The sequence below is a fragment of the Danio aesculapii genome, chromosome 24, assembly GCF_903798145.1.
Source record: "Danio aesculapii chromosome 24, fDanAes4.1, whole genome shotgun sequence".
NCBI lineage: Eukaryota > Metazoa > Chordata > Actinopteri > Cypriniformes > Danionidae > Danio > Danio aesculapii.
Genome location: NC_079458.1, coordinates 26,012,883 through 26,039,752, shown reverse-complemented (window position 1 = coordinate 26,039,752; position 26,870 = coordinate 26,012,883). Strand labels below are relative to the sequence as shown.

The window sequence follows — 26,870 nt, the reverse complement described above, 5'->3', positions numbered from 1 at the left end:
AAGAATACAGTTTTAAAAAACATTTATTAAACATCCAAAAGGTGCACCATACTAATCAAATAAAACAACATTTAAACAAAAATATAACGAATGCAAGCAGAAATGTAATCGATAAAAATAGGGGAAAACTTGATGAGGTATTATAGCCTACTGAACTATTCACTCCTCAAATAAATCTCACTATCAATCCCATTTTATCATGGCAACTAAAATAAATTGAACACGTCTCTGTTGTCTTCCACATTGCTGATGAGATTGTGGAGGACATTTTCCCTGTCATGTACAGTGTTTTGAACAGTTCTACAGTAAAGTACTTCAATTAATCAGTTGTGCTAATACTAGTTGCTATGGTAACACAAGCATAATATAAACAAATTACCCAGTGCTGTAGTTTTTTTTTACAATATAGGATATACTATACTACAATTCACCACACTTTACTGTAGTAAAACTACACTTTGTATTTCATTTTATCAGTTTACTATTCTTAATACTACAGTATGCTGAAGCATTCATTAACAAATTGTAAATAATACTAGCCTAAAACATAGGCAGTATATCTAACACTCAAAAACACAAGTATGTATTATAGAATATATCATAACCTTTTAGTGTTTCGTGTATTGCTAATAAATACCGTAGCAATATATAAACCATATCAACATTCTTGGGATAACCAATTGAACAGGAGGATCTCTGGAGAGCAAAAGCACGAAAAGAAGAGGAAACATGAGGCACAAAATGTGAGTCTGCATCATCTGACTGAGCCAGAGCAGATCATTCGCACGTGAGCAGCCGTGTTTTGAGTGCATGCCACTGTGAAAAAAAAAAAATTGCGGTCGAGTTGTCCACGAACAGAATTACAAGAACGCGCTCTTGTAAAACTGCGCTTACGACTGTTGTCAGTGAAATAACGGCATATGCACATACGTCCATCTCGCGAATGTACTGTCTTCTGCTCATCTATTTTGCCGCTCTTCCGCTGCACGTCAGGGCTTGACCTTACTGTGAACCGGGCCTAGCCAATAGCCTCGGACCTCGAGCTCAGAGGCTGAAATCATTCCGCGTTCAAAGTAAAAAAGTTCCAATAGCCAGAGGGATATTAATGACAACACGCGCATATATTCACTAACCACGAACAGAAAATAGAACTTACTTGCTGTATTTTTTATTTGGTAATGTCTTGCGGGCGAAAAGTTTGTTGTAACGCACGCGTTACTGAACATGTACAGAGTAAAATATTACTGAAAATGTATAAGTAATGCCTTACACTACTGCGTTACTGGAAAATGTAATACATTACTGTAATACATTACTTTTGTAACGCATTACTCCCAACACTGATTATGACCAAAATGGCCTAAACACCCAGCAGGCACAGGATGTCAATATGACATCAGATGGGGACAATGCATTTTGTTTAAAATAAAAATCGGGTTTAGATCAGAACCCAACGTTCAACCTGAAATTAACCAAATATTAATGTCTAATGATGTTACAGCTTAACATAGTGTGAACGTTGCCACTATGACGTCTTTTAGATGTTGGATTATTGTTGCCATACCTGATGAATAAATGTCAGTATTTGACGCCAATATGACGTTGCTTTAAGATGTTGGCTCGACATTGGATTTTGATCACCTGACATCACAACCTAAATCTAACCTAATATTAACATCTTATGACGTTGTGTGCCTGCTGGGCAATAACTAGATACACTACAGAATGTTACGTTTACACACGTCCACAAATTACATGTAAATTTATCAGCTTTTTACAACGTAATACTCACTACTCACTACTCTTGAGTACTTTTGAAAGGTTGAAGGGTCTTTTTACTCATACTTTATGTATTATTTACAACATATACTTTTACTCTGCTTGCGCTAAATTTTTAGGCAAGTAATGGTACTTTTACTTAAGTATGATTTTTCAGTACTCTTTCCACCACTGATTGTCATCATGGCAAAAGAAATGAGTTATTAGAAATGACTTGTACTTGTGAAATATTTGAAAAATACCTCAAATTTCACAGGAGGGCTAATCATTTTATCTTTAAAAGTAATGAATAGAATACTGGAAATACATAAACAGGCTTATAAAATAATTCCCTCTATCCATATTTTTCTTTACACAACATTTGAAAATAAATCACACCATGGCTGTGAGCATCTGTAATGTTTTAATGATCAAAAGTTCATACACGTGCCATAACATCAACAGTGTCATTACAATAAATACAAAATGTAAGTAGTAAGATATCCTTAGATGTAGGTTACATTTACAATGAAGAACATTCATGTATTTACACACACAGTCGTTTTTTAATAAAGTTTATGCTTACAAGAACAGTTAAATACATCATGTCCTGCCTTTATTTCCCAAATGTTGTGGTGGGTGCACAGTCCACAGTTTTGGCAATAATACACAGTCTGATCTACGTACATTTTTAAGAGGCAAACTCCTAAAAAGACAGGACTTACTATGTTGCCAGATATAAACCAACATTTTCACATCAGTGAACGACAACAGTTAAGAAAATCAGGTTGTGATCACTTTCGGCAAAAAGCATAGTGCTATATATATAATCTCACAAAATATCTCTCTAATGTCTCGTAAGTATCTCTAAAAACAAGGGCAATGTAACCCATTGATATTTAAACATTTCGGTATCATTTGATTCATACAATATACTTTTACTGATTGTCCAAATCAATTTATATTGGTATTATATTAGCCGACATAACCCTTAAACTGTTAAAAAAACAATCTAAATTTTGCTGTGAATTTGTACTCTAAATGCTGTGAAATACTACAGAGCACATTGATATAGAAATATCAATATGAACATGTACTTTGTCAATATTGAATGCTTTCAATAAGGTAACGTTTCCAATACAAGACCTCTTCATGAACTACATAAACATACACACACACACACACACACACTCAGAATCACATACGCATTCATACACATGTTATATAGTCTCCCCTGAGGCTACGTTGTGCATGACTATCATATATTCATAAATTAAGGCCGAGCGTTTAAACATCAATAATAATTTAAACAAACATTAACCACAGTAGAAGGGCTCTAGTGCATAATAACTGAAACCAAGGGTTTAGTTTAATAAGAGAAATACTACAAGGACCCAACTAAAGCCAACTCAAATAAATCACACTGTAAAAAGCAATGTTACTTTACTTTTGAAAAAAAAAAAAAATGAGTAAAACCGTTGTCTTAAAAGCGACAAGTTGATTTTCCTTAAAATAGTGAGTAAATCCATTGTAAAGTGCTCATTTTACAATATGAAGATTTTAGATGCAAAAACCTCTAAATGCCGTTTGATATTTTCTTCTAAAATTAGAAATTTTCTCAGACTCTAGAGTGTTGGCTCAGAAATTTTACTTTAATAGTGACAAATAAGTTCTTTTCATTGCCTTTATTGACCTTATTCTTCAATGCGGAACTTTTTTAGAACTTCCGATTCAGCTCCCTATGGGAGAAATAAATAGGAATAATAAACGGCAGAAAACGGTCAAACTACTTGCTCTACTAACAAATGTGTCCATGATTATACAGACAAAATAGAATGATACAATAAGAAAGTCTCCAGCCAAAAAGATCAAAATGGCTGCGCCCACTCATACGCGGAGAATAAGGTGAATAGTGAAATACTTGAAGATAAACATAACATAGGAGGCTGAGAAAATTTTAGATGGCATTTAGAGGTTTTTGCATCTGTACTCTTCAAATAGACCCCTAGAGGTCCATTTAGCCGATCTCCAGGTCAGGCGGAAGCACTTTTAGCATCGCTTAGCATACATCATTGAATCAGATTAGATTATTAGCATCTCACTCACAATTTTTAAAAAGGTTTTCGATAATTTAAAGCTTGACTGACTATTCTGTAGCTACATCATGTACTAAGACTGACGGAAAACTGCAAACTTGCTATTTTCTAGGTAGTTATGACTGGGAACTATGCTCTCATTCCAGCTTAATAAGCAATTAACTTTGCTGTTGTTTTATGGCTGCAGCAGGCGCAATAGCTATGTGTCCATCTAAAGATGCAAATGAAATTTGTGTGCAAAACAGATATATTGCATAAAAGACGTGTGAATAAAGCAGCGTTTCCATTAGGGCTGCTTGATTAATTGAAAAAAAGATCGCAATCTAGATTCAACCCTACACACGGTTTTAATTAAGCTTTAAGGCGGGGTCACAAGTCTTTTCATTGTTTTACATAAGCTGCTCAGCAACATGGACACCTCCAGATGGTGTTAAAAGTGTCACATACTGTAATTAGGAAGTATAACTCACCCAAAAATGTCATTTCTGTCTTAATGTAATGATGTATTTGCGTCAGCTGATGCACTGTTTGTTTACCTCGGAGAGGCCGCGAGCATGCCCGCCAAGTCTACTGTATTGAAGAGACCCTGCATATGATTACGACAAGCCTTTGAAATGTTTTTTCTTTCATAGCGAACACAGTGTTGTGCATGAAAATAAATGTTTACTGGTATAACTACTCTAGCCTATATAATGTTGAATATAATGCAAGAGGGAATCTGATAATGACAAATGTCTCATTTTATTTTATTGAGAAAAAAATGGTCTAATGATGCTGTCAATGACAAATGACAGGCATATGTCTCAAACATTTACTGTGAACAACCAGGACAAATTTAAAGTCTGTTCAAATCCACTGTTCCATGTCTATACAAAATTTAGCATTTTAACCAACATTAGACCTACACATGGGCCTAATATTATTATTGTTGTTTTACCATATGTTTGAGAAATAACAATAATAATACCCTACTCGTATTAACCTTTATTTTACATCCACAGAATCGTGAGAAAACCGTGATCTTGATTTTAAGCAAAAAAATTGTGATTCTCATTTTAGCCAGAATCATGCAGCCCTAGTTTTCTTCCAATAAATCAAAGAGAACAAAATCATCACTTCCTGATTAACTGGTGCCAGATATCAAAAGTAAAAACACAATTTGCTGAGGTAAAAGAAGTCCCTTGATTATTTTTACACCAGAATGAAAGTATTGTTCCTAGTCATATCGACCTACAAAATAGCAACTTTTAATTTTTTATCAGTCCAAGTACACAACTGCGAGATGCTAATGGTCTAATTTGATTCAGTGATTTCTGCTAAGCTAAGCTAAAAGTACTCGTACCAGACACAAAAATTGTCTGAATGAATTAAATATTGTTAAAACTCAACTGTTTAATTCTAGGAGACTTTTAAAAAGAGCCTATTTTTAAAAAAAAAGAGTTGTTCTTTTAGTTAATCTAACTTATTTTTTAATAATTATGCACGTTTAAGTTCGTTAAGGCGACAGATTTACTCACTGTTTTAAGTCAAGTGAACTAATCGATTGAAAAGTAATGTGTTTACTTACTTTTTAATTGCCTAATCGCTTTTTACAGTGTATGAAAATAGAGAATGGCTGCACATTGGCTGCTGGGAAATGAATATGAATATAGTGACGTGTCTATCCACAGTGAAATATTCTGAGCAAAGGAATAAAATTAGCTCTGTTTATTTAACATATTTCACAAGTGCAAATTAGTATTATCAGTTATTGAAAGATATGAGACAGTGCAGTTTAGTTTCGACTAGTATTGAGTCAGTGCAACTAAGGTGTACAAATCAAATACACAAGCTGTGCAAGAGTGTGATTCGACATATCGCTTTAAATAGAAAAATAATAAGCTGATGACATGTGCTCTGCTTTGATGCATATGTCTACTTGCACTGTCTCCACAGGGTTGCTGAATGTATATACATCTTAGTACGAATAAAAACAAAAGAAAGCTTGATTATATTACAATATATCAACTCTGCTACATATTGTTTGAAAAAAAAAAGACAAAATATGCCTTCAGGAAAATTAGGAAGCACTTGGGTACATGCACTTGATGTGGAAACACACACACTTACATACACACAAACACACACACACTTGACTGACTTGGCCGAGGATAAAGACTAACATGCTAACTTGTGATTTATAAATATATGAATAAACTGCGTTGTCAGTTGAAAGTTTGAACTAAAATGTCTTTGTGTTACATGTATCAATTTGACATAGCAGTTTAGATACTTTAAAATTCAAACGTAAGGTGGGAAATGATAGATATCTGCGAGTTTGTTTCATCAAGTATTAAATATCTCTACAACTCCATTACAAAATACTGATATTTTATTTTCTATTCATGTATACAAACATTTAGACAAATATAGTGAGGAGCTATATAAGTGAGGAGTCAAGAAGGCGTCTTTAGAATCGTCATTTATATATTTACAAAATACTGGAAACAGCTAAACAGTGTGCATTTCTCTGAAATGAATTAGTGTCGAGTTTAACGTAACAACTGTGATTATTGTTGGTGAGTTTATGGCTAAAATAATATGTTTGTCCACAGTGGATGAGAAACTGATTTGCAACATGATATGATGATATGATCACAGCCAATCAGAATTTCAGCGTACAATTTTTGAAGGACAGAATGGGCCAATGAGATATCACAGTGGGTGGAGCTATTCAGTGCTACAGAATTAGAAAATGTCAAAAAAAAGTCAGTTGTTGTGGTCGCGGCTTGTTCACACTGACAACGATTTTATTGCTGGAGGAGTCGCTAGATGATAATTCACTTTCCTAGTGCCATCAGAAATGGTGTTACATCAACAAAGATATCGAAGCGCTTGTGATTTTACAATATATGTTTCAATATAAGTTCATATATAGGGTCAGTTTTTTATATATATTTATGACAAAATCTTTGTGATAGAAAGTTAATAAATCAGAATTGTGATGTTTTACGTGTTGAGAAATAGTAAACATAATTGCTATAATTATAATAGCAATTATAGTAATTATAATATAAAATTAAAATTAACATTTAAATCACAATTACAATAACCAAAAAATGAAATATCATGATATATAGGGTCACAATTGCAGTGATTTGTCATAAAGTTTATAAAAACACAATAAAATTGCAATTTCACTAAATAAAGTGACGATGATGGAAAAAAAAAATCTATTGATATATTGGGTCACAATTGCGTTATTTTCCTTTGATGGTGCAATTTAAAAAAAATAATTATGAGGAATAAAGACATAATTGTGATATAAGGTCACAAATATATCGCTAGATGTTAAAACACTTTACTAGTGCCATTAGAAATGGTGTTACGTGAACAAAAATATTGATGTGTGATTTGCAATGTTTCAATATAAATTAATATATAGGGTCAGTTTTTATATATTTATGGGCAGATCACATCAAAATAAATAAATATTTTTTAATAGAAAGTAAATATCCCAATTGTGATATTGAGAAATAGTGATAATTGTAATATAAAATCAAAATTAACATTTAAAATCACAATAAAAATTACAATTACAAAAAAATGAAATCTCATATAATTATATATAGGGTCACAACTGCCGTGATTTGTTCTAAAGTATATAAAAAAGTCACAAAATTGCAATTATACTAAATAAAGCGACAATGATGAAAATTAAAATGTATTGGGTCACACTATTCTAGTATTATCAATACTGTTTTCTTAGGTGGTGTGATTTTCAAAAATCTGAATTATGAACAATAAAGTCATAGTTGTGATTTTTATAAAGTCACATTCACATATTATAATATACAATTGTGTTCAATTATTTGTGCAACTGTGGAATATAAAACCACAACTCTGAGAAATAGTCACGATTATGCTATATATATATATATATATATATATATATATATATATATATATATATATATATATATATATATATATATATATATATATATATATATATATATATATATATATATATATATATATATATATATATATATATAAATTATGATAAAACATTGTATTTGTTTCATTTTTACAATGTATTTAAAAATTTAAATAAGAAAATTCTGAATTATATACAAATTGTAATGAACGCTTAGTCAAAATAATGATGAGGAAATAAAATCTTCTGTGATGTACAGGATCACAACTTTGAAACAGTTCAGGTAATTACGAGAATTGAAATTTCAATTAACATGAAATTGAAAGCCACACTGCACCACCTTGTTGATGAAACTACAAATCAGCAATTATTATTTCAAATGAAAGACTTTGGTCATTTTATCGCTGTCAGTGTGAACTGGGCTTAATGCTGAATGAAATCCCTGACTGCCCGTATGTCATGTTTTATAATGCGACACATTGCTACTTTATTAATGGCTAATGAATCAGAGCTGTGAAGACTGGCGTGTCCTGACAGCACTTCTGTCAATGACGTGAAAGCTGACAGATAAAAGTGTCACATTTGACAGATGCCATGGACATCTATGTCAGTCAAACAGGTGAGCGGCACTGCTGTGGAAAGATGGCAGGAAATGAAATGAGACTAGAGGATGGGACGAGATGATCAAGTATGAGTTTGATAAATATGAGAAGAAAGAAAAGAAGTGTTTTTTTTTTTGTCCACTCTGTCCCTTGATAATGAAAACAGAAGAGCCTCACCCTGTCTCAGAGGTGACACGTGAGAGAGTGAAGCGCATTTACACAAACATACAACTGCAATTCAAAGCTACATTGGTGTTAAAATCTTCAGAAGTGAACGGTATGTTGCCCTTTTAGAAGTTATGTCCTCTTTGAGAACACAAGACATATGGCTCTTAGACAGTAACTTCAAAAATCTACAAATCAATAATAAAATTCAGTAGTGTGCATTATTTGGGTAGTAATATAACAGACATAATAATATGCTTTTAGGCATGAATATATATATATATATATATTGGTTATATTAATTAAATATAGAGTGTCTAATAGAAATAGTAAAAGTCTTTGGGAGTTTAACAAGGGAGCTACATTGCAATTGGCAGGACGGAGGAAGAGAGTTAAATTAAAGGGATAGTTCAACAAAAAGAACTCAAATTTGTTGGTTTACCATTAGATAATAAGCTTTTTAGATAAAACTTTCATCTTGCTAATTCCTAAAATGCAAGTCAATGGCTTCCAGCACATTGAGAGTTAAAAAACAAACCCAAACATATAAATGCAAGACAAAATGAATACATATAGGCCTGATAATACATTGAGGTCTTAAGCACAAGACAAACATCAACTATGTTGTCACTTCGTGTCAGCTGCGTCTGATCCCTTCTGGCAGCAGACTGAGGCAACGTTTACAGGACAATGTAGCCAAAAAACAACAAAAAAAAATCGTCCTTTACGTTTAAAAAAGTAACATTTACATAAGTTAAACCGACATTTTCAAAATTATCATGCATTTACACGTCTAGAAACATGTCGATGAATCATTCATGTCGATGAATCAATCATGCTACGGTACATTTTGGATGTTTGCAGCATCAAAACTGCAAGGAAATTTTCCAGTCAGGCTTACTGTGCAAAACTTTCAAAGAAAAGTGTAAGTCACTTGAAGTCAAGTTTACTACAAGTCCACCAAAATAGTAACCATGGCCGTGTAATTAATCAACTTTTAGTTTCGATTTTGGCCACAACGATTATAAAAAAACAACAGTCAAGATAAAATGGGTATTACATCACAGGCCTCCGCATTCCAAAAGTCCTCATTCCGCAAAGTAAAATGATATAAATTGACTTTTGCAGCATGAGACTTGCTTGATTTAATGTCTTTTATTTATTTATTAATGTTTTGTAAAAGTGCAAAATAGAATGTGTGCTGTTCTGGTTACGCATTTAAATACTTTTTTTTAGCTTTAGGTGCTCATATTGCTGTATGTGTGTGAAAATGTGTTGTCTCTAAAAAAATGTTAGGTCTCTAATTAGATATAGTTCGTTACGTCACTTAAGTTTTTATTCTCTCATTCTGATTCGTAGCTGAACATCCAATCAGAGTGCTCTCCATCACCAATGACTGACAGCGATTCTACATGCTGAACGGTACAACCTCCCGACATGAGCCTGACGTGAGGTGACGTGTGGAACACCCCAAACAAACAGATGCTCACCGACAGCCTGAAGCTGCCCAAGGTATGCTTGGCTGCCGACCGTAAGCTTAGTGTGTCCCAGGCTTTAAGCAATACAAAACATTTGCTTTTTAAGACCTCAATGCATTGTCAGGACCCATTAGATTACATTTGTTTTAACTGGATATGTTTTTTTTAACTCTAAAACTGTCCAAAAGTCAGACTTACATTAAATGAACCACCAAGGACCACAGTTATAGCTAAAATCTCCTTAAATGTACTACTGAAGAATCTTGGATGGCCAGAGGGTGAATAAATTACTGACAAATTAACATTTTAGGTGAACTATCCCTTTAAGTCATAAATACATACAGTAGTAGCCCACAGTGAAGAAACTCTCTTTTACACAATAAAAGAGGAGTGATTATGTTACAGCTACCCTGCCTTTGTCATTCAGTGCTATTGTGTTATGCTTGAAGATGAGTGTGTATTTGTGTCTGTTTAGGCCTCTAAGCACCTGGTTGTTTTACAGTGACAGTGTTTATAATCGTGTTTGGGCCTCTGGGATGTATATTTCGATGCTGTCGGCGCATTCTGTAGCAGAGTTCTGGCGCTGAGAAGCAGCAGCACGTTTAGCCGCTAACAACCGCTTTCGAGCCTCCGTTCGCTGGGAACCTTCCAGAGACCGATCTCTCACTAGCAGCACAGGACCCTTTCCTGGCTTCCTGGGTACCGGAGGGGGCACGCGCCTCTCCTGGACATCAACGACAAATCTGTTAGTGTGACTTCATGACGTAATGCAACACAGCTAATGCATGCAAATGTAGGGTCATCTGTTGGGTCATTTGCAATATTTAATGCCAGGCATTAGCCAAATACATTAAGTAAGAGCTCAAGGGTGGCAGGGCCATTTTTGTCAGCTAGGTTTAACCCATTTGGCATGAGGTGAACGGGAGCACTGGGTGAGAACCACATGCAGCGTGCAATTTGGGAGCATCATCTGAAAACCAGTTCACTGTCAAACACAGAACACAAAATAATAAGACAATGAGCAAAACATATAACACAATAGCACATGCAATTAAGAAAATTAGATAAACATTTCAACAAAATGCAACATATAATAAAGCAGACACCATTTTCTACTAAAAGCTGAAAACAGGATTGTGCTGACATAGCTGTTGTGTAAGCAAACACTTAAGAGTCAGAGTAAATGCCATATTTAAAGGTGCAGTAGGTGATTGTCTTAAAAAACATGTTTTGTTGTGCTGTTTGAAGTCTCTTCACAGTCCAATAGTAACGATTAAAGTAAATAATCTAAATGTATTTATTTGAATTTTTATATTCTGGGTAAGGCATAAGACTAAACAAATGTTCATCCAAATAAAATTTGACAGTCCGATAATTCCCATAATTCTGATAAGTAGCCCAAACTGTCTATGAACAAATGTATATTTGTAGATTTGCTCACCCTGTTCATGCAGACAGATCTCTCGTTTGATAAGGAAATGGTTTGTACACTGTCCACTGAAGACATCCATTTGCCTGCATATTTATTTTAGTTTAAGCGCAAATATTTGTTTCAATAATAATGTAGTGTGGTCAAAATTAAAAAAAAGTTTATGAAAAAAGTTATATTCAAACACGCGTCCTATTCTTATGCCCCATATGGCAATTCATACGTCTCCAAAACCCGACAGATGGACAAATCTAAACTTGTTTTTTTATTAAAACAAATATAAATATGCATATAATAAATAATAGTACTAATAATAATATTATACAAATGCAAATTGTCATGAATAAACTGAAAAAAGCCCCCTGACATAAAGGCATTCAGGCAGTGCTTTATATATTTGTGTAGAAAATAATATGTTTAATCCTTAAATTTTTTTTTATATGTAAAGATATTTGTGTATTGTTGTACATCCTGTGCGTATTAATCAATGTGTAAGCATTTGGACCCGCATAAACGCATAACTAACGCACTCTATGCTGCACTTTAAACCAGCTTTTAGTTGGTCAAACTAGTGCAAATGGATTTGCTATTTGAACAGTGTGGTGCAAAATGTGAAAATTAGTTGTTCTGAAAATAGCAACTAATAGCGCCAAACACGTCTTGTGCCTTTTTGCACCAGGTGTATGATAGGGCCCAATGTGTCTTGGCTTGCCACATGACCAAAACATGCAAACAAGGCCATACTTGATACTTGCTTACTCAAAGTTATGCATGATTTTAAAAGAGCTAAAAATAATTACTACTGTACTACTTTTGTAGCATTTTTTTGTATTTTTTTTAAGCTTGAAGTACTTAGGCTTTATTTAAGGCAACATTACAATTCCTCAAACCTCCCTCTTTTTCATCCCACAGAAAGTCACATAAATTTGGGACAGTAAATAATGACAGAATTATTATTTTGGGGGAAATGTTCAAAACTGAACAGACAGCACAACCACCCTCCTGAGGCTTGTTATTGTTTGCGTCAAATTAAATATTGCATCTACTCTGACATATCCAACAGTTACAACAAACCAATTAAGCAGCTTAAGCATGCTGAAAAACGACATTGCATTGTGTCATCTATCTTATTCTTAGCCATTTTTTAGAGAGTGTGTAATGCATCTGGATTTGTAATGTACCTTCCTCTCAGAAGGATCCAGCGCTCTCCAGTTGTTAGCTTTCAGCTGGTGGAGCTCGTCAAACTTCAGACTGATGTTCTCAATGGACAGCTGCAGCATATCCCAGAATCCTGCCAGATCCTGAGACATGGGCCGCGGGTGGGCGTTGGGATTCTGACAGCCAGAGAACAGAGCACACACAAAACATCTGTTAACTTTGAGGTGGGGGGATGACATAATGCCTAATAATATCTAACTGATTTGGCTTAAATTAGTGCTACTAACAAAGTCACTAATGGGTGGAGCCACTAAGATGCACTCTGATGTTGTGCTTCATACATACCAAGTTTTCTTCACAAAGATCCCGGAACTGCTGAAATTTCTGCGCCATCAGCAATTGTGCGCTGCCCACCGCACTGCGAATCTTCCCAAGGACTGAAGACAAAACAGTTAAAAAAAACCACAATATTCAACAGCTTTAGCAAACGAAAGTGTATTAAAAGTTGATAGTACTGCATGAGAAATGATAAGCAACAACTCAGTGACTGTGTGCATTTGTGTTGCAAAAGCTCAGACGGCCGGTTAATGTTTAAATGCTATCTCTCTTTGAAGCTTGAAGGGGGTCATAAATATCTAAGCCTTGGGAACCCAAATGCAGGAACCGGAGGAGTAGGGGGGAGTGTTTACCATGCACACCAAACAAACACCCGCCAAAGCAAATGAGCCTCACTCACACACAGAGAGAGAGAGAACTAGAGTGTGATGTAAAAAGATAGATTGAGAGTGAAAGAGGGTAAACAGCATATCAGATTACTAAACAAGGGCGAATTCTCTTAAAGGAAGCTAATGTTTGCCATACGAGGGTCATATAAAGGCTTTCGCTGTGGCCTGAGGAGAAACTGCTGCGTGTCTCTGCGGATTGGAGCCATGAGGCAGTTTAAACAGAGATCTGACGAAATGAACTCGCTCTGTTTAACATATGCAGCAGCGAGAGACCATATGGCAAACAATGCACTGTCGTAGGACATGGGGATTAGCATCTTTTATGTATTCGGGGAAAGAAGGAAGGGTTGAGGAAGAGAGAGAGAGAGAGAAAGAGTGGAAGGAGACAGATTTAGAAACTGAGAAAATCTAGTGAGAACGAAGCGGCGAATGAACGAGGGAGATGGGTGGCTCCCTGCTGGTAGAAATGTCTGGTATGCAAGAGGGAGACAGACAGGAGATAGATGAACAAGCAGGCTTTGTGACTGACATGAAGACGGTCACTGCGTCCGGTGTGTGTGGGTGTGTGTGTGTGTGCTTGAGTAGGAAAAGGCGGGAAGTGGGAGAAAAAGAAACAGGGGGTGGCCGGAGGTAACCAGACTGTGAAATGACCTTGTACACTGGTGATTTTGCTGAAGTGGCTTATTATTCTCTAAATGACACAAAGTGCTACAAATTAGCATAAGTAACACCTGCAAAGTTACAACACTGAAAGTTCAGTAAAAAGAGAGGGGTTTTCTTTTCCAGAATTAATTTGTAACGTCAGCAGCAGACATCTGGTAGGCACTACAAGAAGTTGCTTCTCTAGGGTTTGTGATATTAAAAACCCTCAAATTTATATGAATCTGTAACTGGACAATGGATGGTTAGCAGATCAGAACACACTGGGTCAGCTGACCAATCTGAGTTCATTGCGTATTGCTGAGGGAGGGGCTTCACAGGACCAGGAACTTAACAGTGCAGAGTGAAAGTGCATATAAATGTTACAGTGCAGCCCATAAACACAATCAAGCCTTCAAAAGAGCTGACTGATCACTCCATTTAAAGACTACTTTGAAAATAAAATAGCAGAATAGGAAATTCGATGATTAATGATGACATCAGCTGTTCGTTACTAACTATAACTATAAAGTAAGTTGCCTACCAGGCAATAAATATGTAAAATCAATGGTGAATTTAGAACATTCAAATCTCCCTTAGAATGGGCGATGAACTGAAAATACTAGAAAGCAAAAAAGTGGGTATTTAATGCCTAGAAAACCAGATGAATCAAATATTCTAAATGAATCTTTAATGCCAACAAAGCAGTTTAATAAAATATACAAAATGGGTATTTAATGTGCAAAATGCAATTGAACTTAGTATTCTAAGTGACTACATTCACCCGTTACTTTATTAAGTACACCTTTCCAACTGCTTGTTAACAAATTTCTAATCAGCCAATCACATGGCTGCAACTCAATGCATTTAGGCATGTAGACATGGTCAAGACGATCTGCTGCAGTTCAAACCGTGCATCACAATACAGATGAAAGGTGATTTAAGTCACTTTGAATGTGTCATGGTTGTTGGTGCCAGACGGGCTGGTCTAAGTATTTCAGAAACTGCTGATCTACTGGGATTTTCACGCACAACCATCTCTAGGGTTTACAGAGAATGGTTGAAAAAAGAGAAAATATCCAGTGAGCGGCAGTTCTCTGGGTGCAAATGCCTTGTTGATGCCAGAGGTCAGATGGGAATGGCCAGACTGGTTCGAGCTGATAGAAAGGCAACAGTAACTCAAATAACTCGTTACAACCGAGGTGTGCAGAAAAGCATCTCTGAACATACAACACTTCGAACTTCGAGGCGGATGGGCTACAGCAGTAGAAGACCACACCGGGTGCCACTCCTGTCAGCTAAGAACAGGAAACTCAGGCTTTAATTCACACAGGCTCACCAAAACTGGACAATAGAAGATTGGAAAAACGTTGCCTGGTCTGATGAGTCTCAATTTATGCTGTGACATTCGGATAGTAGAGTTAGAATTTGGCGTCAACAACATGAAAGCATGCATCTATCCTGCCTTGTATCAACAGTTCAGGCTGCTGGTGGTGGTGTAATGGTGTGGGGGATATTTTCTTGGCACACTTTGGGCCCATTAGTACCAGTTGAGCATCATGTCAACGCCACAGCCTACCTGAGTATTGTTGCTGACCATGTCAATCCCTTTATGACCACAGTTTACCCATCACCTGATGGCTACTTAACGCACCATGTCATAAAGCAGGAATAATCTAAGACTGTTTTCTTGAACATGACAATGAGTTCACTGTACTCAAGTGGCCTCCACAGTCCTATAGAGCACCTTTGGGGTGTGGTGGAATGGGAGACTCACATCATGGATGTGCAGCCGAAAAATCATGTCAATATGGACCAAAATCTCGGAGGAATATTTCCAGTACCTTGTTGAATCTATGCCACGAAGGATTAAGGCAGTTCTGAAGGCAAAAGGGGGTCTAACCCGATACTAGTAAGGTGTACCTAAGAAAACGGCTGGTGAGTATATATTCCCAAAAAGTAGTTGAATCGAGTATTCTAAATTAATCTTTAATGCAAAAAAGCATTTGAATAAATATTCTAAATGGTGTGTATTCCCAAAAAGCAATTGAATGGAATATTCTAAACAAGTCTTTAATACCCCCAAAAAGTTTTAAAAAATAACTGCAAAAAAGTTTTAAAAAATATTATAAATGAGTCTTTAATACTTATAAGCAGTTGAATAAAATGTTTCATGTGATTCTTTAATGGGCGAAATGCAGTAGAGTGAAACATTCTAAAAAATGTGACCTATAATGCAGTAAATCGACAGTCTATATTTCCGGCCTACCACTTCTTTTAGAGTGATGATGTCATAGTTACTCACTGTCTTCTGGTAGCTCATTCTCCCGCTCATCCTTCTCCATCTGCATGCACCAGCCCTCCATCCTCTCCACCTCTGCCTGCAGCAGCTTCAGAAACCAGCGTCCATCCTGCAGACACACAGAGCCCGACACTCCACCTGCGTATTCCTCCTCTGTGGCTCCATCCATCCAGGGGTCCGGTGGGGGCAGTATGGAGGGGTCGAAGTCCACGTCGCTGTACTCATCCTGGACACAGGCATGGTAGTGGTTCCCAGAGCCCTGAATGCTTACGGTGGAAGTGGCCGCGTCTCGGGACGACTGGTGGACAATGGGGCCTTGGTGGGATTGTGTAAACTGGTTGTCGCCAAGACCTTCCAGAAGGTCAAGATCAGCTTGAACGGCAGTGGTGACGCTGTTGGAGCGTGTGACTCTACGGTAGCTGAAGAGAAAAGATGAATAGCATTAGAATCAGTTGCTCAAATAATGGTGAGATAAAACTGTAGAATTGCGCCGTTAAAAATAATGTAAGCTACAGAAAAATGTGCATCACAAAGTGAAGGTTCACAAACTAATTTTGAGATGAGCATGTGATATGATTGATCGCGGCTGGTCTCCCGTCCGTAATCATTAGTAAGCCAATTGGATATATCCAAACTCATAAATATCCCATCTAGTATTACTCCTCCAACAGGGGGAGGTCTCAAGAACTACCTGATCTCGTACCCCTTTACATGCTCATCGACCAGGCGGGAGCCCTGGGGTCAATTATCTCTGAGTTCAGGGTTCTCTCCCAGGACGGCATGCCAAACTATTAATGTCAAGCAATATCTAAGTGTGAACTCTTGAAAATACGTATAGATAAAGCTGTTAAAGCTTTTAAAACCTGGCTTTAGTATGACCTTTAATGTAATTAAAAGAAGTCTCTTATGCTCACCAAAACTTCAACAATTTGATCAAAACTACAGAAACTGTAATATTGTGAAATGTTGTTGTTGTTGTTGTTTTAAAAATATTGTAATATGTTAATGTGATGGGAAAGCTGAATTTAGTATTAAATTTCAAATGATAGTTTAACCTTTTTATTATTATTATTATTATTATCAACATTGAAAACATTCTTACTGTGTTAGAATTTCATGGAAGTTTTTTTCTCTTTGATTCAATGATGAGTATAAAGTTCAAAACCAGCATTAAAAAAAAAAGAAATTATGTGTAGCATTACAAACATTACATAAAAGTTTTTTGTTATTTGTTGCTAAAGATATGATAAAATTACATATTTGGTCGTAATGCTGAAATATACTAAAGTATTGTCAATTAGCTTTTCAAATGATGTTATACGTTGCTAAATAGTTGTGAAATTGACTCATGTGACAGTATCACTCATACCCTGTCTCATACTCAGTTTTTCATACACACAAATGAGGAGTCTTTAAGTTGGGCCTGCACATTCAGCGCTAGTGTTGGCCTAGTGAGGGCTTCCTGGGTGCTAGTAGAGGGCTGCCCATGCAGGGAAACATTAAGGGGATACTCACACTTGGTATAGTTGCCTTGAACCGTGCCGAAGCGCATTTGTCCCCCTCTCTCCCCTGACGGCCTGCACTCACACTGTTTTTTGCCTATATTTTGAATCTGAGCATGCTTACATCATCGATGATGCGACTTCATTTTAACAGGAAGAGAAGAGCTTTCGCTCAGCACAGTGGAGTTTGCTTTACAGGCCCTCTATTTTTTCGTGATTCCACAATCGCTGAGTCCAACGCAAAATCAACAAAAAGTCTCAAATTTTTGCGATCCTGCAAGATTCTTAATTTAACGGAAAATAATCGCAAAACATTTTTATAATCTCATAAAACATCAAATTCCAAACCATATAATCAAGTTATATTTAATTCAGTTTGCAGTTAATTGTTTTACATGACTTCTAGACGTTGCATACGCAGCGCACGTGATGTATTTGAGCATGTCTCGAAAAAAATGACGTCTCGCCTCCGCCCTCACAATAATTACATTACATGGAATGGGGGGGAGGGGGAGTTTTAAGCTTGTGCAGTAATCGGACGCAGATGAAGAGCGAGTGATTTACATGTGAAGTCATAGCAAAGGTGAGATATAGACATCTTGTGGCATGAATTGGGCGTTTTGTGCATTTGACGTGCTTCAGACTGCAAATAAAGTTGGGGCAAACAGAGCAATGGAACAGAGAGATGGAGATGGGATTGGTTCAAGGGTGACGGCCGCTTGACTTGACGGAATTGAAGAACATTATTTGTGCTTTACATGTATGACTGGTATTATGATGTGTGTCAAATTGATAAATAATTTCGTTTAACTTTTTCCCTGCAGTTAACGAGAGAAAACGCTTCCCTGCCATTGACGAGTTTTACGGCAATGCGTGTTATAGGTGAATTACGGTAGGGGAAGCCCTAACGCATGCCCTATGTGTTACATGATGCCAGATGCTCCAGGGAGTGAAATCTGAGAGGAAGTAAGATCGTGGATAAAAATAAGAGTTATACAAACTTCCTTTGGCTTAATCCCTAACGTTTATGATCTTGTCTTGACAAGAGACCAAAATAAAGAAGCTTTATTTATATGATTTGGTGTCATTTTCATTGTTTCAGATTGCACACCTAACATAGTAGGCTACCTAATATGGTAAATAAGATCAAATATTTTGCCGAACAGATCCACAACTTTTGACGCTCATAAATTATCATAAGTCATCATGCCGCACGTATTAGGAGGTTTGCTGAAGGCGCAGCTGATGTGCAGGGGTTGTTCATCTTCGATAAACTATGACAGTTTGCGTTCATTGAAAAGTAAGAATGATTAATAAATCCATATGAAACAGTCCTTTAAAAGTGATGTCGCGTCTTCAGTTTCGGGCTTAAGCCCAAACGAACCACACTCTGGGGCACCTTTTCCAACCGGACCAGGGTTGGCCAAGTAAACCCTTCATAGGATTAATTTGGGCTATACTCACACAGAGCCCATAGCTGTGGGCCATACCTGGGCTAGCCCGTACCTGGCCTGTTTAGATTTGGTGTGGGCTTGCCATATTTAGCAGTGCCAGCAAAAAGCCAGAATGGGCCCTGCACAAGCATGTGTGTACAAATAAACACTAAATTAATACATTTATAAAAGCAGCGAATGGCTTTTTATTTCTTGTAACAAAACATCCTTGTAGTTAAAGAGATGATATTGTAAACGAATGTAGCACACACACACCTCTTCTCCTGCAGGAATAGAGAGGGATAACATATCAAAGCGACAAAGCGATCTGGCTTAGATCTGATACTCTGTATTTGCCTGGTGTGTGTGTGTGTGTGTGTGTGTGTGTGTGTGTGTGTGTGTGTGTGTTGGAGATGTTGGACACCTGCTCTATTCAGGTGCAATGAAGCACACTGACATCTCTCACCATACCCTGAGTGTGTCTCAGTGCATTTGAGCGACTGAATTTTGGCTTTATTGGAAGGCACAACAAAAGAAACGATAGCGCACACAGGCCATAAATAGCAAGGGTTTCTTTTATCTTTTCTGTGGACTTAGCAATCAGTATTTTCTGTGTCTGTTCTCCTGCACTACATTTGTTTTCCATTATAGAGCGCTTTAGATAGTCGGCGTGTGTGTGTGTGTGTGTGTGTGTGTGTGTCAGAGAGGCCTGTTTCATATCTGCTAACTACTTCCTGTAGAATGGAAGAGAGACAAATAAAGAGCGCAAGAGAGTAAGAGAGAGAGAAAAGAGAGTATTCATTTCTTTTTCCGCTCACATGGTAGTAATCATTCCCTTCTGTAAATCATATCAGAAGAAAGTATTTGAGTGTGTGTGTGTGTGTGTGTGTGTGTGGTTCTCATGTTCACAGTTAAATGTAACTGGAGGAATTTTTTCTTACTTTTTTTTTAACCGAAGATTCCCTTTACATCCCAGAATATTTGAACACTTATAAAAGACTTAGAGAGGTATAATCAGAAGGCAAAATATCAAACCAAGGGGCAAACTGAAGAAATATAAATGACAAACTGTATGCTAAAACCATTTCAGATATTTGAACATTGTTCATGTTTCTTTGACCTTCACATCCTCTACAAATCACACTGATATCAGTTTACCGGTGTACCATGACTGAAAACTCAGGTTAAATCTGGATATTCCATTATGTATGAGATATTCTGTGCACAGAGTGAATGTGATGTGAGTGTGAAACTAACTGATGGTGGACTAAGTGCTTTACATATTAACCAAAGATCGATCTATCTATCTGTCTGTCTGTCTGTCTATCTGTCTGTCTATTTGTCCCTCGTGTCTGTCTGTCTGTCTATTTGTCTCTCGTGTCTGTCTGTCTGTCTGTCTGTCTGTCTGTCTGTCTGTCTGTCTGTATCTATGTCTGTCTGTATCTACGTGGCCTTAACAGTAATTCACAAAGAATGCATCTTTGCATCTGAAAACATCTGTTTAAACAAGCTGTTTAAGTTTAATTATAGTCAAAAAAATTTAACAGTTTAAATTTTTTTTTTGTCTGTTTATTTGGTTCTTTTGCATCACTAGTAGCTTTCCTGCTCTGTAGCTGATTGTGACAAAACACTTCTGCCTGTCCAAATTTAACAGCAAATGCTCTGGGGATTTGTTATTGTTTCTGTTGTGTCGTGACCCCCAAACCGAGGTACACACAGAACCGTTACATCTATCTATCTATCTATCTATCTATCTATCTATCTATCTATCTATCTGTCTATCTGTCTGTCTGTCTGTCTGTCTGTCTGTCTGTCTGTCTGTCTGTCTGTTGGAGCTTAACAGTTCATCCTTAATCTCTGTGTTATCACACATGTCTAACCTGTTGTAGTTCACTCAGAAAGAAAAGAAGCCAGGAGTAAGTGGTTTGGGACACTGCCACAGGGTAGGACAACTCATTCCTTAATTTCCTTCATTCCTACCGCACCGAGGAGGAGGAAAATGTATAGAGGAGGAGTGTATGACGTGCTAAAGGAGACTCTGCACACAGTTCAATGACTCTGACTTCAGCAGTTAACAAGAGCAGACCTGTGCTAGGAGAACCGAGTGTGTGTGCTGGTGTTTTACAGCTGTATTCCCTCTCAGTTACAAAGGCATGCTTCAGCAAAGTCCAAATACCGGCAACGTGTGTGTGTGTGTGTGTGTGTATGTTATGCGTGTCCCTTTCTCACCGTCTAGGATTCTACTGTCCTTAACTCCTCAATGCTGGCAGTTACTGGCCACGACCTCCTCTATACATGTGTATACTCATATTTTACTCAATATTCAGATAGTCAAAACCTAGATATATAACTGTCTACATAAGTACAGCCCCCTACTAACACAGCATCTTAAACACTCATGAAACCATCAGCATAAGTAACCGCTATGAGTATCTTACACACAGTGATATATACAGAAACAAGAAGCATATGGTTAACGAACAGCATATTAGTATGTTGCTAAACTAACAACTGGTAGTTTTTTATATTAACTTTAAATACCTATTTTAATACTAATCAGAATTGAATACAGTATACAATATTAACTTTAAATACTTATTTTTAATGCTAAACCGTATTGAATAAAATGTTAACCACAATGTTACCATGTTGTAAAACACAATGTAATTCTCTAAAATGCAAAACATGGGCAATATAAAGATAGGTAAAAAAATATGATGAATAATTTTGCTTCTTGTAGTTGTGTGTCGTTTACTTACTCTAAGGGCCCTAAAATACACGTGGCACAATATGTGTTTGGCGTGATTTGTTGCTATTTTCAAACCAGCGCATCCCTAATTTTCACGTTTTGTCACGTTCATGGGTGTTCTAGTCTAAAAAGTAGGTGTATTAAGGCGCACTCGCGTTGCTATTTTGATGGACTGAAATAGACTGCGCCATTGACCAACTAAAAACTGTTCTAAAGTCCAGCGCAGAGCGCATTAGTTATGCGCCTATAAAGGTCCAAACGCTTACACATTGCTTAATACATAGAGGATATACAGCAATACACAAATATCTTTACATAAAGGGGGGGAAGGGGTGGCTTTTTTCAGTTCAATCATGACAACTTATTTAATGTTATTACTAGTAGCAGTAGTAGTATTTATTATATGCATTATTATATTTGTTTTAATAAAATTTTAACTGGATGTGTGTTATCCACGAAAGTAAAGGAGTAAAGTAAATAGTAAAAGAAAAGTAAAGAGGTCGAATGGAGTAGGCTCATTCTTTATCCTCTTGCTGCAGATGGCCTGTTTAACTTTCTCCCTAGTGAAGCGTTCAGTTTTTCCACTTACAAAGGCAGCCATGTAAATAGCAAATGTGCCATGGAGTGATGCAACTGACTCTTAAATGGAATAGGAGATGAGACTCTGATTGGTTTAATGCACGTTATGCTTAAAACACACCCATAACTCATTAAGAGAATAAGCACAACCCTGTTAGACCATGTGCCACGGCGCAAACCATATTTTTCCATCCTTAAAATAGCAAAAGTGGATTCAGAGATTCCCTTATGCTTTTGCGCCATGCGCTTTAGACTTTTGCACCTAATATAATAAAAAAAAATTCACCAGTGTATGATTACCCCGTTTGTTAAAAATTTACATTTTGGCAGTATCTATAGCCAGAAGCTACTTTATAATGTAGCATCTTGGGAAACAAATAGATCTTTGTTGTAAGTGATGACAGATTCAAAATAGGAGACATATTGATATGTCTGGAATAGTCGAATGTGGCATCAATGCTAATATTATCTGGTCTTTGATGTCTCCATTCACAGTTCACTTGTTTTGACAGATCAGCTGACTCGGAACAAAGCTGACCTTCTGTAAAACAACTGTTTATACACAGTATATTAGAGTGAGTGTAAGATGGTTGTACTGGTATTTGATCTGTATTCTTAGGCAGCACTTTGGCTTATACAAACAATTAGAAACTATGACTGTGTTGCCAAAAGCCTTCAGTACTTTATAATTGAATAATATGGTGATAATGAATGTCTAGAAAATTTATATGCCATTTATCTAGAAAACACTTCTAGGCATCATAGCATGCAATATATTGAAACGTATAATATCATCTCAATATAATGTAGATGTCTATATCTCAAAAATGGTCACATTGCTTATCTAGGTAGCATTTATAGGGCACCACTTTTGGTTCACTACAGCAAATGTGTTCAGTATCTGCCAACAACAAACATCAAAGAAAACCAAAGGCTTTGGATGAGTAAAAACTTGTGCCACACACAGCAGGGGTATGAGGACATAACCAGACAAATGTCTTGAAATACATCATCTAAACATTACTTTAGATGAGGTAACCATAATATAAGTGTAATAACTGACTCTGGTCTGTTGATGGATTATTCTCTAATAATTCAATGACATGTCATCAATAATTGCTTACATTTAAAATAATAATAACGTAACTGTAGATATTTATGTCTCAAAAATTGTATTATGCCTCTCTAGACAGCATTTACTGGGTATCACAGTGCATACCACCCAGATGCCAACACAATATTAAGAAAACATAAAGGTGCCATAGAATAAATTGATAGAATGTGCTAAACTGTTCTCTCCCTAAACAGAAGATTTGTGGCTTGGCTAAATGCAAAGATTCTCCAGAAACAGTTTTACAGGTCCATTTCCAACCCTAGGAATTGGCCCTAATTTGATGTGGTTAGCTGTGACCATATTTGGAAGGGTTATGAATATTAATGAGCTCTGCTCTGATGCTCCAGCAGCTCATGTCAGAGCCTGATTGCTCACATACCCAATGTCATGAACTCTGAAATACACATGTGCAAAATAATCATACTTTAGTTTTCAAAACATATTTTAACAAATTAAGTATATTCGTGTTAAATAACAATCATTTCACCTGAAGAGCTGAGTGATATGACATGATGCATAAATGTGCATTAAACACTTATGTTAAGCAGTTTATGTGATTTTGACGTATTACAAACACATTAAACTAACAAAAGATACACATAAGAAAGGGTAAATGTATAAATCATCTTTCCTGAATTTTGCATTCTGATGGTAACAGTGATCATGTGAGATGCTCCATGCCTGGTTGGCATTACCTGAAAGCTCTATAATGTCAGTCTTATTTCAAAATAACAGTCGCAAGCAAGTATAATGCAAGCAGAAAAACTCAAAAGTAAAAGGGAAAATATTATTGTTGTAGTTTCACTAGGAAACATTATGGCCAATCTAAGGCTCCCTTGGGTTTGCATATAGGTTGTTTTCACATGACGTCTTTGACGTGCGAAATTCAGATGGAGGGCAGGAAGTGATTCTTCTATACAAGAATTGCTATCAGAACATCAAAATGTTTATGTTTTATGTTGTTTTTAATTGTTTAAATTGGCTAAAATCAGAAATGGCAAATAGCTTTTATAGCCTTTCAAAGGTTTTTGCTAATAAAGGGGGGAAGGTCAAGAAACTGGCTGAAAATGGAAGAAAAGGCAGCTAATAACAATTTTTTCAGTACATCTATATGAAAAAACTTTTTTTTTGAATGCGATAATTGGTTTGACAGCACCAATAAGGATTATATACAGGCCTAGCTAAGTGTATTGTATGTTAATGTGTTACATAAAATCAGATATAAACACCACCACACTTTTACAAAATCTAGTAGAACATAAATAACGTATCCTGCCATGTAATCGCTGTAATGAAATCTCTGTCTTGTTTTGCAATAATCCAAGTCTTTGCTGGCATTTTGGCAGAACAAACAACCATAACATGAAAATGGAGATGTGCAGCAGTGGTAAATGTTTGTTGATGGTAAGTTCATCGATCAAACAAAAAAGAAATGTAACCCTTGTGTCAAAATTAGATAGTTATTATTGTGGAGCACTTTTCCCCCTTACAAAAATAAATAAATATTAATGTAGACTATGCGTACATGCTTTTGTATGCTTTCATCTGTTATTTCGTGATGTCTGGAATATATAACATTATCCGAATGGGGGAAAAACTATAGTAATTTATAATTAATGTTTTTCAACCACATAGTGAAGTGTATAATGTGTACAACTCTTTGTTAATGAATACAACAGAATACTGTAATATAGTAAACTGATAAACTGTAATAAATACTGTAACATTAGTTGAGCATTGTGATTATTATAGCATAGAAAACAAACTAAAGCCTGTTGAATAATTTGTTTATTACTGATGTACCACAGCAACAATTTAATTACGACAGTTTAATTCAAGTAATCATCTATAGTACGCTTCAAAACCCTGTAGCATATACTATAGTATTTTTTCATGTGATAGCTTACCGCCTTGATGACAGGCAAATATATTTGAGTTCAGTAGAAAACTCTTCATGATATAAGGATCATGCCCAACATATGTGGTTATTTTCTATTTATATCCTCTTTGAAATATTGTATACATCACAAAAATACAGACTTTCCCCTATGTCTCCCATTGAGTTTTTTTACTTACTGCCCACCATCTGATTTTTGCGTGTCACAAGAACCACGTGATTGAAAACAACCTATTAATAATCCCATGTGGATCTTAACAGTCTGTGTTTTCCCATTGGGCTGGATTCTCACAGGATTTCACACTCACAGGGTTTCCATGAGAATGAGGAAACGATGTTGTTTGATGCTCAAGATATGCCATTTCAACATACTGAAATCTTATTATTCAGCTATACCAAAAGGTTTATCAAGACTTTCATTCTGTGGCACCTTTAATAATGGCTACATGACAAAACTTTAGTGCTGTCTACTTAGAAAGCAATTTTAGCCATTCGAAGCCTCTATTTGCACTCCACTGGACTGGACAGATCAACTGACCTAGAACATAACTGACCTTTTGTAAAACAACTGTTTACACACAGTATGCAAGTGCCAATGCAAGACATTTGTTCTGGCATTTGATCTGCACTCCCAGACAGCACTGCGAGATGGTGATTTTTACGAGGCGTCGGCTGAACCTATGACTGAACTTGAAGGGAAAGCCCACAGACACTGAACATCTCTCTCTTTCACTCTACCTCCTCCTGGCGTTATTTCCCTCCCTCTCTCACAGGGGCTAAAACAGTGACATATGAGGTTGTGTGAGCTAGAGAAAGCAGAAGAGAGAGAGAAGTGAGACAGGGGGTCGATACTTGACCATGTCTGTGACCCAGCAGCCTGCCTGATTCATAATGGGCACAGCAACAGATGGCCATGCGTCGCACACACACAGACGCGCACATGCACGTACAAACACCCGCATACACACACACACAGAGCAGCTGTCTCGCTGCCTCCCACTCCTTCACCCTTTCAGGAGGCCCCAGTGTCCAAACCACCATGATAGGGACAGCTGTGTGTGTGAAATAGAGACAGAGAGAAAGGGAGTGTCTTTGTCACAGGAGCATGTGCTTGAAATGACAACTCTCTCGCTGTCTCTCTTTCACTTTCTTCTCTCTCTCTCCTATTACAGCTTTCATTCTTCTGAAACATTCATACTCACTGTACTCGCATCTGTATCATGTTTTCATTTACTTTGTGTTATTTGTATGAGCACATGATGGGAGGTGGGTGTTATGGGATATGTTTCTGGTCTGTGTGTGTGGGTGTGTGTGAGAGAGAGAGA

At 36.6% G+C, this 26,870-nt stretch overlaps 1 protein-coding gene across 1 annotated transcript in view; it reads right to left on the bottom strand.

Moving 5' to 3' along the window:
• Positions 1-7,989: 7,989 nt before the first annotated feature.
• The window catches only part of dlgap1b (discs, large (Drosophila) homolog-associated protein 1b), a 115,728-nt gene continuing 96,847 nt past the window's right edge, over positions 7,990-26,870 (bottom strand). Inside the window, exons 7-10 of the mRNA XM_056450951.1 lie at positions 16,275-16,690; positions 12,951-13,042; positions 12,629-12,781; positions 7,990-10,742 (exon numbers count right to left, since the gene is read on the bottom strand). Of these exons, the coding sequence (XP_056306926.1) occupies positions 10,530-10,742; positions 12,629-12,781; positions 12,951-13,042; positions 16,275-16,690 (874 nt within the window). The 3' untranslated portion in view covers positions 7,990-10,529. The remainder of the gene's footprint in view (positions 10,743-12,628; positions 12,782-12,950; positions 13,043-16,274; positions 16,691-26,870) is intronic.